The sequence below is a fragment of the Maniola hyperantus genome, chromosome 10 (genome assembly GCF_902806685.2).
Source record: "Maniola hyperantus chromosome 10, iAphHyp1.2, whole genome shotgun sequence".
Lineage (NCBI taxonomy): Eukaryota > Metazoa > Arthropoda > Insecta > Lepidoptera > Nymphalidae > Maniola > Maniola hyperantus.
The window spans coordinates 14,005,858-14,018,782 of NC_048545.1; the positions used below are offsets into that span (position 1 = coordinate 14,005,858).

A 12,925-nucleotide genomic window follows, 5' to 3' on the forward strand; every position below is an offset into this window, starting at 1 on the left:
ATGTGTCCACGCCCTTATTCTATCAAAATTATATTAATTATCTCTGAAACGAAAGGTCTACATACAAAATTGCCCATTTATGATTTGATTTTAGGCCGGATTACACGCCAAAGCACCTGATCAGTAAGTTTTTTCAAGAATATTACTAAGCATGTAAAAACAAACTGTAATAACCTCGTAGTTGACACTTCAACCTCCAATTCGGGAAGTAGGTACTGGGCTGGATCCCGAACAGGAAGCGCATGCGTGCTCAGTATAAAAAGGATTTAGGACATAGTCTACCATGCTGGACAAGTGCAGATTAGCAGACTTCTTATACATATTTGAGAAAATTATGGAGAACTTTCAGGCATGCAGATTTATTTTCCCACCGTTAAAGCAAAGTACATAATATATTTAATTATTTAAAACTTTATGAACAATAATTTTTTGCACTTTTTTGGGTCGTGCTAGTCTTTGCCTAAAGCTTTGAAATGAAATGATATAAAAATTGAAATGAAAATTTATTTATGACAACAAATGTCGGTTTACAGCTGTTAGTGTCGGGAACCCTGAAGTAAGTTTGATAAACCTGTGTCTCAGGGTCCCCGCTCCTCCTCCTCAGTCTCAAACATAATAGTTGTGTTAACAAAAACTATAAATACTTAAGTCTAAACAATTAGCATGCAATGTGTCGAGCGTGTATGTGTTTGTGTGTGTGTGTGTTTGTGTGAGTGTATGTTGTGTGTGTTTCCTTATGTTGTTGATTTGATATAGCTTTAGTTATTTATTTAAATTTAAATTTGAAATTTTAATTAGCTTTAAATTGGAAAGTAATATAAATAACGAGATTTATGTATACCTACTTAGTATTGTTAAAAAATATCCAATAAAGGCAATTTACTTTCAATTAATGGCAATTCAAATTAAGCTTGTCTAATAGGGCGCTTAGACTATAAAGATATTGCGTATTTTAGGTAAAGATAATATTATCGACAAGCAATTATAATAATTAATTAATTGAAGACAAGCTACCCCGCCCTAACTTTGCTCGGGTGAACTGGAGATTATTTCTCAGTTTTCTTTCCCAACATAATGTATCGTAGACACATTACTATGCGTTTGCACCAAAAACATAACGTGAGCGTCTGTACGCTTAGTACGAGACTTTATGTCACACTAAAAAGACATTTAAGCGACACATTTCACAATTGCACTAATAACTATTTTACTTTATTTTATTTAAACGTAACATACTTAACTTCACATACATGGACGCGTAATTAACGTTACCCATACACTGAACACACACACACACACACAAACACACACTTTATATTTGTTTCATAATTTACTTGTTTTTTTTTCCTTTTTACTCTAGGCTTCCAAGGATACTATGTTTTTATTTCCTTCATCCACTTAGTTTTGATATTATGTCATGTACTTAGCCAATAATTGTTCTTTTTTTTAATTTTGTTCCTCTGTATGAAATAATTTTAACTCACTCTTATATATTGTTAATTTTTCGAGAAAATCTGTAATTGGCCATACTTCTGTAATTAGCATTTGAGAAACTTATTGTATTATTTCGCTGTTGATTTTCCTATAATAAATAAAATAAAATAAAAATAAACGTTGATAGTATTCGAGTGTCGAAACACTTCCGCGTTACAGTAAACTGGATCTCAACTGCTTTGTTTTAAAGCTCAAGTTTGTCTACACATCTACAGCCAGCGTTCAAAGCGGAAACGTTACTGAATTAAAATCAGTGGCATTGCATTTTTGACTTCAATTCACGGCTCTTTGGGTCCATTTTACTTTGACGTTACTGTGTTTCAACTCTCGAATTCTAGCAACGTTGGTGAGACGTCAAATTAAAATCTTATACTAAGCGTGTTGGTCTTGTTTTGTTGAATTTTCGTTTGTACCTACTGCAAAAATCGCTCACAGATTTCTATATTTGATGGAATTTCAAACCAATTACTCTTCAACAAATTAGGTACTTTTTTTTTGTTTTTATTCGTTATAGGCGCACGCTTGACCACGATCACGTATAAGATAAAACCATAACGAAATCAATAATTAATCTATGCATGAAACATTAACGGAAAACATACTTACCTACTGACGACCTCCCTGGCGCAGTCGTGAGCGCTGTGGTCTTATTAGTGGGAGGTCCCGGGTTCGATTCCTGGCAGGGGTTTGGAATTTTATAATTTCTAAATTTCTGATCTGGTCTAGTGGGAGGCTTCGGCCGTGGCTAGTTACCACCCTACCGGCAAAGTCGTGCCGCCAAGCGATTTAGCGTTCCGGTACGATGCCGTGTAAAATGAAAATGAAAAATGAAAATGAAAATCTTTTTTATTCGTATAAACTTTTACAAGTGCTTACGAATAGTCGGATGCATCTACCACTGGTTCGGAATGCCTTTCCTGCCGAGAAGAACCAGCCTGTAGAAACCAAAGGGGTACGGGTTTAATAAAAACTGCCATATCCCTTCCAGGTTAGCCCGCTATCATCTTAGACTGCATCATCACTTACCATCAGGTGAGATTGCAGTCAAGGGCTAACTTGTATCTGAATAAAAAAAAAACCTAGCAATTTCGACGGACTGACAACAGACGAACATTTAAAACTGTAATAAAATGCTTTTTATGAAAGTATGACGTGATTCGGACAAAGTAAACAAGCTGAAATATCCTATAATGGACAAAATAATATAGTAGCTAACTAAATCCAACCTAATAACGCCTTGGCTATTAGGGAATTCTATCGTTCGAAAGCATCCGTAGCCGACAGTCAATTTCTTGTGACATAAATAAAGGCTAGGGGAGTGTCTTGAGTATTTCTCTTAAAAAAACAAACTCAGTGCACAAACAACATATGTTAACATCTGTCGTGGCACGGGCCGGTACAGTCAGCAAGGAAAGTTGTTTTAGGAAGCCGGATAGATTATTGATTTTATGATGTTTGTTTGTATGAATGTTTATTTTATCATACACTAGCTGACCAGGCGAACTTCGTACCGCCTTAGAGTCGATTCTTTTTCAGGCAATTTTTTAAGTTTTTCTCTGCGTAAGAACCATTCTCGTACTTCAAGGAATATTATAAAAAAAGAATTAGCGAAATCGGTTCAGCTGTTCTCGAGATTTTTGATCAGCAACACATTTAGCGATTCATTTATATATATATATATATATAGAGAGAGAGAAATATTATATTATTTGATGACCAATGACGCGTTTTTCCTGAAGAAAAAAGATTACATCAAAATAAACTCTTATTGTCTAACTATGTATTAAGACCTGGAAAGGGACATAGGCTACTTTTTATCTCGGAAAATTAACGAGTTCCCACGGGATTTTTAAAAAGCTAGGTCGAATATAATTTGCGTTAACGGTGGAAGGAAAACATCGTGAGGCAACCTGCATCACAGACAGTTCTCAAAGGTGTGTGAAGGCTACTGCCATACGCAATTTCGCCAATCGATGAAAGAAATGGATAGATAATGCAATTTTTGTCTATGTATCTATCTTACTAAATCGAATAGGTACAGTACCCCGCAGGAAATATTGACCTTTAGAAAGAGATATCGGTTTCGTAGACCGTTGTCTCTGTCGTTGAGACCCACAAAACGTCACATAGGTATGAGTGACAGAGACAACGCTCTACAAAGCCGAAATCTCATTCTTAAGATCGATGTAAGTACAATATTTCTTGCCGGCTACTGTACTAGTCGATTTCAGCCCGAATATTATGGAACGTTGACTATTTATTTAATGAAAAGTACACCCAAATAGTGAAATTATTTTCATACCGTCTAATATTTCATTCTCACACAAAAAAATTAAAACAAAGCGCACCAGCACAAATATTTTTCGTGTCAAAATTTCAGGAAATGTCATTTATGTCCGTGCTTTATTTTCTCTTGCCTCTCTCGCAAAGGGGAAAAAACAAACGGAATCCTTTGAATCCGGGCCATTTTTAAAATTAAAATATTTCCTCGACGAATGTCCGGAATGCTCGAAATTCTATACGCGAGTGTTGATTGCAGTTAATTATAAATTCGTCTCCCTCATATTGTCTGAGTTATTTTTGGTATTCTCTTACTTCGCTCCCGCAACCCATTTTCTACTTTCCGGCTCGAATGTTAAAGTTTAAAATCATTTACCGTCAAGAACTACATTCAGTTCTTTTATCTGCAGCGATCCTAAATCAAATCGAAATCAGTGCTTAAAGGTTCTCTTTGAGAGTATTACTTCCGCCAATAAAATTCTTTGCTTTGTCCGGTGCCTGGTAGAATCTGCCCTTTGAAATTATCCGTGAACATTCGACTTTATTCTTGTCATAATAGCGATGGAAAAGAAAGCGTAGATATGACTATTGAAATTTCTACTAAACTTAATTGACTATTCAACTAAATCGGAATTCACAGAAGTCCTGGCTGTGCTACTTATTTTTAGGGTTCCGTACCTCAAAAGGAAAAACGGAACCCTTATAGGATCACTTTGTTGTCTGTCTGTCTGTCTGTCAAGAAACCTACAGGGTACTTCCGTTGACCTAGAATCATGAAATTTGGCAGGTAGGTAGATCTTATAGCTGACATTTGGGGAAAAATATGATAACCGTGAATTTATGGTTACATCACACAAAAAAATTAAATTGTGGTCATGAACTAATAATTAGTATTTTCAATTTTCTATAAGTAAGATAACTATATCAGTAGGGTATCATAATGAAAGATCCTCACCTGTGCATTCTAAAACAGATTTTTATTTATTTTTATGTATCATAGTTTTTGAATTATGCTGCAAAATGTCGAAATAATACGACTGTAGTACGGAACCCTCATTGCGCGAGCCTGACTCGCACTTGACCGGTTTTTTTTTAAAGTATGACACTGGATATTAAATTATCAGTACTACCCATATTATAAATGTGAAAGTGTATTTGTTTGTTGGTTTATTGGTTTGTCCTTCAATTACGTCGCAACTAAGAAACGGATCTACGTGATTTTTTGTATGGATATAAAGACCTAGAGAAAATGACATAGGCGTGGACTACACAAATTTCAAACCCCTATTTCACCCCTTCAGGGGTTGAATTTTCAAAAATCCTTTCTTAGCGGATGCCAACGTCATAATAGCTATTTGCATGCAAAATTTCACCCCGATCCGTCTAGTAGTTTGAGCTGTGCGTTGATAGATCAGTCAGTCAGTAACTCAGTCAGTCACCTTTTCCTTCTATATATATTTAGATAAAGAAACTCACATACATGAACCTGAAAACAACACACTCCTTTTTTAGGGCAGTCGTGCAAAAAGGCAATTACTGATACTCTGCACATGAGATATGCCTATACCAATATTATTACCAATGACCCTACCCGCGCCTTCCCATATAAATATTTTGGTTTAATTTTAAGAGGATCTTCGTACAAAGGTGATACTTAATTAATTTTATGCAAACCCCAAAATTCTCTTAATATTCACGGGGACGGAGTTATTAGCACTAATAGGGTTTCCTAATCAAATTAATGAGTTTGGAAAGGCTCCTAAATCTTTATTTATATTTTTTATATTTCACTGCCAACCTATAATATCTAGGTATGTATCATCATCATCATCATCATCATCAACCAATAGACGTCCACTGCTAGACATAGGTCTCTTGTAGGGACTTCCACACGCCACGGTCTTGCGCCGCCTGGATCCAGCGGATCCCTGCGACTCGTCTGATGTCGTCCGTCCACCTAGTGGGGGGTCTTCCAACGCTGCGTCTTCCGGTGCGAGGTCGCCATTGCAGCACCTTGGGACCCCAACGTCGATCGGTTGTACGAACTATGTGCCCTGCCCATTGCCACTTCCGCTTCGCAACCCGTTGAGCTATGTCGGTTACTCTAGTTTTCCTACGGATCTCCTCATTTCTGATTTGATCACGTAGAGAAACTCCAAGCATAGCTCTCTCCATCGCCCGCTGAGTGACTCTGAGCTTTCTTATGAGGCCCATAGTTAGCGACCATGACCATGGTAGGTATGCATTCAAAGGTTTTATTAGCTAAAACATATTTATTAAGAAGCTTAAATATCATAAGCTCCTTAAAAGTAATCTTACTGATATTATAAATACAAAAGAGTCCTTAATTATGAAACAATTTTTAATAAGTTTCTATAAAAACAATCTACTAACATTATAGGTAAATGTGAAAGTGTGTCTGACTGTTTGCCTGCCATTTTTGACGACAAGTACCTACAGAGACAGCTTGCATCCCGTGGAAGGACATAGTCCACTTTTTGTCCCGGAAAATGAAAGTTTCGACAAGATATTTAAGTTATCTAAATCCACACCGAAGAAGTCGCGGACAATTTATTTGGTACAAAGATAGCTTGCATCCCGGAGACAGGTAAAGGCTACTTTTTATCCCGGAAAATCAAGTTTCCCCATCAGTTTATAATTTCTAAATTTTCTCTGGTCTGGTCTGGTGGGAGGTTTCGGCCGTGGCTAGTTACCACCCTACCGGCAGGGCTGTGTCAGCGAGCAGGCCAAGCGATTTAGCGTTCGTATATGATTCGTTCGATGCCGTGTAGAAATCAAAAGGACATGGGCTAATAACAACTGCCATACCCCTTCCAGGTTAGATCGCTTCTATCTTAGACTGCATCATCACTTACCACCAGGTGAGATTGCAGTCAAGGGTTAAATTGTATCGGATTTTTAAAAAACGAAGTCGCGGGCATCAACTACTTAGTTAATAATAATATAGTGAACTATTCCTACTTAAAAGCCCAATTACATTGCCTAAATCATTAATATTTTAACTCTAATTAAGTAAATAATATACCTACTCGTGCCTACTATATACACACGTAATAATTTTCGAAATCCAGTAGGAATATAAACTTCGTTATAATATCCAGGCCACTTAAGCCTCATGAAAATACGATTCAGGTTATAAATTATTCCATACACATCCCAAAGCTCAACGAAACAAAAACTGTCAGCCATTTAATCATTCGACTTTAAATGGGGGGATTCGATTCGGCCATTTAAATATTCATACAAATTATACTAACAGATGCCTGTAGCTTCGCCTGCGTCAAAAGTTAACATAGATGAAAGTTCCGCAAATTGCTAATGTGCGTGGCCGCCATTTTAGTGACGTCAGCACTAGACTGAAGTGTCGAATGACTTGAAAGTTACGTCATTTTGATGTTAATGAGACATGGTTTCAGCGCAATAGCAATTTGTGGGACTTATACCTATCTTTTTTAATACAGCCTTTAGTGAAATGACTAAATTCCAACACGCGTTTGTAAAATCGTTGCCAGGCGCTTCGATGAAATGATAGACATACATAATCCATTTAGTAACGTTTATTTCTCTCGTACACTATTAGTTATTTGTCGTGATTTTATGTCGTTTAGGTACTTCTTTAGAATTTTATTATTCACTTTATTAGGTAGTTCGTAAATTTTCGGCCGTGGATTGATATTAAAAATGCGTCAACACTGACGGATCAAGACTGGTGGTCAATAGTTCTTATTTATAGACGATACGATTGTAAAAATATTTTATTAATTATATTCCTAAGTAATATTGAATGATAAGATCTGTTTTGCGCGACCCTAATGAGATCCAATATCTTCATTCACCGCACCCCCTCAAGTCTTTGTTCGTAGGGAATCAGTCATCCTTATCGCCATTCAAATTATTTCTCCTCATATCTTTTCAAAGGACGAACGATCGATCTGCTATGGCGCTTTTATTTTCTCTTACGCTTTCAGATCGTTTGGATAGGGGAAAATAAAAGATATTTTCTATGAGGACAACTTGCTAAAAGAAAATAATAGGATATTTATGCTGAAAAAGCATATTTAAGTCAATAAAAATCTAGGTAATAGAAAATAAACGCAATAGAAAATAAAATCCAGCTCTGTTATCGATTGAAATTAAAAATATTGTCTTCTTTTCCATAACACAATATTTATTCGGGAATCCAATAAGAAACGATTTTCTAAAATTCCACCCTTAAGTGGGTTAAACGGGGGTTTGAAATTTATGTAGTCCACGCGGTCGAAGTCGCGAGCATAAGCTAGTTAACGTTACAATACGTAATGTTCGCCAAATGAGTGCGTTCTATTTTACCGTAATCAAAATTCATGAATTTTTGAGTTGTTAATTAGGTATAAAGGATTTACCATCGCCCAGTAGGTAATTACAAATAGTTGAACCTCTATTTGGGCGAGGATTAAATATTCATTAATCCCAATATAAGTAGGCAACTCATTCAGATTTATGTACATTTTAATTATTGTACTTCACACAAGATTTTCAGCGGTGGGTTTCAATGGACCGCCGATGGATGCGAAAATTTCTTCCATCCCTCTCGAAACTATTAACAACCCTCCCGGAGGAGTCTTCCCTCTCTATCGGACAGATACTCTGGCACCAGGACAGATCCCTTATGTAAGTCAGTGCTAACCGAGCAGTTCTCCTGTGGCGTCGCGTCAGGCGCGTGTCATTTTCTCGCTCCGAAAAATGCCGAACTGTGATAGCGACGACCGCGATACGGCCTACATTTTTCGTGAATTCAGCAAACTTGTATAAAGAGCGATGGTCTAAACGGTGGTGAAAAGTGTTACACTTGTGCTTAAAGAATATGAAGTGTTAAAGCGATTTTTCTTAAAAAATCTCTCGCCAGGATTAAAAAGGATATATCTTCGTACACATGATATATTTTTTCAGTTAATTTTAGACGCTCCGAGTGCATTATGTCGGGTGTAATCCTTGCACACGTTCGCCCTAAACTTCCGAAGCGATTTATGTGTAATGGATGTCTAACAAAATAAAAATAGCTAAACGACACCCAGTAGGAGCTCATGATATATGACGTGCCATTAATTTTAACAGGCGAAAGTGTCACTTCGTTATTTGTCAACGAGTTGATTAAGAACTTAAATGAATGTTGACAGTTTTAGCGGGGACAGGTAGGGTTATTAAAAGGGATAAGTTGTGACACGATGGTTTCGGAGAGTGTAGACGGATCATAATTTATCCGTGTAAAATTTGATGTAAACGCTCACTAATTAGAACTTAATAATATAATTAGTATAGATGAAACATAAAGTGATAATGAAAAGAAGAAGAGTGTAAAAAATAGTAGTAAATTTAAAGTGTACATTAATATAACTGTAACAAATATAGAAGATGGCAGGGGATCTGAACAGGATAAAGTGGCATTCATACGTGCTGAATGCGATCCTGCTATTTATCTCGATGATTTATGGTGAGTTATTAATAATACCCTTCCCGAATGCTTTTAGACCTCAAGAACTACATCTACACATCGTATATCAAGCTATCAATTTAGATATTTCTATCGACGTGAAAAGTGATTGTAATATTATATTCTAATAGAAAGAGAGCCAGCGCGTGCCAGACCTTCCTTATTTTATAATAGCTGAAAGTTTATCTGCGTATTGTCCCCAACACTGGGAGGAACGTTTGCTTGGATCATGGTGGCTTTGGGAGATAACAGGTAATAAAGATGTAATAAATCTTACGTCAAAATATAAAGTCCAATTTTTTTTACATTTTCTTCGGAGTAGTATTAGAATTAATCACGTCATGCTTTACCACCCTACCGGCAAAGCCATGCCGCCAAGCGATTACGGTACGATGCCGTGTAGAAATCAAAGGGGCATGGGTTTAATAAAAACTGCAAAACCCCTTCCAGGTTAGCCCGCTTCCATCTTAGCCTGCATCATCACTTATAACCAAGTGAGATTGCAGTCATGGGTTAACTTGTATCTGAATAAAAACTCTTCTGTCTTCTTCTACTTCGGGCGCCTAAGATAGAACGAAGCTGACTGCCAACTTTTGCTAGTTAGAGTAGCAAAAGTTGGCAGTCAGCTTCGTTCTATCTTTCGCGAGGCAAAACAGTTTGACGGTACTCGAGATTCTCATCCTCTCTTCTTGTGTTTCTTTATTTCTCTATATCTTCTATCTTCATTTCTTCTTTGGGTGCCTCTATGGCTAGCAAAGGTTGGCAGTCAGCCTTGTATTCTGCGTTCTATTCTTCACAAGTCAATCGCAATTCCCGTATACTCTCAGATGTTGCATATGTAGTCAGGATTTTTCTGCGACCAACACCTCCTCCTACACAATACATCATCAACTTTCTTCTTGATCTTTCCCATCAAACTGATCGTTGTCTGTCAAGTATCATTCCAATGTCTTGCCTTATCTAGTGCAAAGCTTTCACGTTATCTTTCACGTAATCATTTCAAAATCTTGCCTTATCTAGTGCAAAACTTTCACGCATCATTTCAAAATCTTGCCTCATCTGTTGCAAAGCTTTCACGTTATCTTTCAGGAATCATTTCGATATCTTGCCCTATCTAGTGCAAAACTTTTACGCATCATTTCAAAATCTTGCCTTATCTAGTGCAAAGCTTTCACGTTATCTTTCACGTATCATTTCGATATCTTGCCTTATCTAGTGCAGTTCTAATCATGCTAAATCCTTGCCTGTGATTTGATTACAACTGAGGTAGCTTAGCCCTTACCTTGTTGTACTCTGAATATGGATATACATAGTTGGAATATTTAAGTTCGTTATCATACCAATACCACCGATAAGCCAAATCTCAATAGATTAAGCTTGCTTTGTTATCGAAAGTTTGTAATTTGTATATCCGTGTAGGTAGGTACGCTATATTACTATTTAGTAGGTAGGTACGCTATATTACTATTTAGTAGGTAGGTATTAGATGATGTCCAGACTTCGTCCACGTGGATTAAGGTTTTATAAAATTGCCATGGGAACTCTTTGCTTTTCCGGGATAAAATAATAATAATGATAAATAAATTGTTTATTGATCAAAAAACATAGATACAAGTACATCTGCCTATTTAAATGTACAATAGGTGGGTAGGTACGTTCTTATAATATTTTTATTCTTACAATTTACTAAGTAGGTAACTGTAGGGTAACTGTCCCTAAGCTAGGTAGCTACACCTGTGTTTTAGGCGTTGCCTAAAAAGTTGCCTATGTCAATAATTTCCGGGACGTAAGCCACTTTAATATAAATCGGTTAAGCAGATGGGCTTTTAAGAATCCCGTGGGAACTCTTTGATTTCCCGGAATGTAAGCTAACTCTGTACCAAATTTCATCCAAATAGGTTAAACTTTTGGACCGTGAAAAGCTAGCAGACAGACACACTTTCGCATTTATAATATTTAATATGGATTTTCTTGATAATGTCCCTAGTGGTATAAGATGGAACACTGATAAACTAATTAGGTGTAGCGACTTTTTAACCGACTTCAAAAAAGGAGGAGGTTCTCAATTCGTCGGAATCTTAATTTAAAGTTAATATTACTAACTAACAGTAGATAAGATATCGAATAGTTTGAAACTAAAACAGGTTTATCCTGAAGAGAGGTAAACTTTTCCTTTAGATTCAGGAAAGCCTTTTAAAAAGATCAAGAGCTCGTAAAAAGGTAAGACGCTAAAAGTGTACTGCGAAAAATAAAACTTGACACAGCAAGTGCAGTCTTTAAAATGAAAAGGATATTTTTTTGTTATCTTCTTTTTATACCTACCTTTATTTTTTATTTTTTTTTTCGAGGGGGATATCTTCTTAAGGTACCCATTTGGGTAACGTGGGACTTCTACCCACTAAAACCCCCCCCGGTAGCCCTCCTCAGCGCGTTATTGAGAGGCTCCGGGAACTCTAAAGAACGTACCTACGCCGGTGCCTCTTTTTAACCGACTTCAAAAAAAGGAGGAGGTTCTCAATTCGTCGGAATCTTTTTTTTTTTTTATGTATGTTCCCCGATTACTCGAAGACGCCTGGACCGATTTTGAAAATTCTTTTTTTGTTTGAAAGGGTATAGTTCAAAGTTGGTCCCATTTAAATTTGGTGAAGATCTGATGAACATCTTCGAAGATAGATACTGGAACTCCTCAACGGATAAGAGTAAATTGGTCGCGATCAGTGTAATAGCTTAGTAAACAGTAGATTTTTAACCAGTCATAGCATAATTCCATGGGGCCACTAAAAATTGTGAAATAAAAAATTTTTACAAAAAAAATAAAAACCGACTTCGATACACAAACACTAAAAATTGAAAAATAATTTAATTTATTACCGAATATATTATGTATACAAGAGTTAATATAGTTCCATAATAATATTTTTGGGGTCGGTGCCAATGAGGTGCCATTGTGGAGTCTCATAAAAATATGAAGTCTAGACGATTCGCGCAGCTAAAGCTAATTGGCACCGGCACTAAAAATATTATTATGGAACTATATTAACTCTTGTATACATAATATATTCGGTAATAAATTAAATTATTTTTCAATTTTTAGTGTTTGTGTATCGAAGTCGGTTTTTATTTTTTTTGTAAAAATTTTATACCTACCTTACCTACTATAGTTGGTTATAACCGAGTGGTTAAGACGTTCGCCTCCTAATCGGAGGTTGGGGGTTCGATCCGGGGCACGCACATCTATCTTTTCGGAGTTATGTGCGTTTTAAGTAATTAGATAGCACTTGCTTTATTGGTGAAAGGAAAATATTATGAGGAAACCTGCATGACTGAGAGTTCTCCATAATGCTCTCAAAGGTGTGTGAAGTCTGCCAATCCGCACTTGGCCAGCGTGGTAGACTATGGCCAAAACCCAAAAAGAACAAGAAAGTGGGTAGTTCATCTCTCGCAGCACCGCAGTCCTGTCGTGACCACGACCCGTGCAATTAGGTTGAAATATCGACAAATAAAGACAAAAACTAATCGTTTTAGTATGTACCCGTTATATGTACATATACATTAAAATATGTAGTTAAACCAAGAAATAAGCTTAAAATCATTAGTAGGTAAATATCACTAGCTTTAACCCCAACACTGACCTCGGGCAGATTTATAAACCGAAAATTG

General features: G+C 36.6%; 1 protein-coding gene and 1 long non-coding RNA gene across 3 annotated transcripts in view; one reads left to right on the forward strand and one right to left on the reverse strand.

Moving 5' to 3' along the window:
• Positions 1–12,925, reverse strand: part of LOC138402940 (uncharacterized) — a 354,014-nt gene that overhangs the window by 228,055 nt on the left and 113,034 nt on the right. The gene's annotated exons all lie outside the window — the stretch shown is intronic.
• LOC117985942 (uncharacterized) overlaps positions 8,465–12,925 on the forward strand; it is a 97,629-nt gene continuing 93,168 nt past the window's right edge. Inside the window, exon 1 of the mRNA XM_034972737.2 lies at positions 8,465–9,265. Within this exon, the coding sequence (XP_034828628.1) occupies positions 9,187–9,265 (79 nt within the window). The 5' untranslated portion in view covers positions 8,465–9,186. The remainder of the gene's footprint in view (positions 9,266–12,925) is intronic.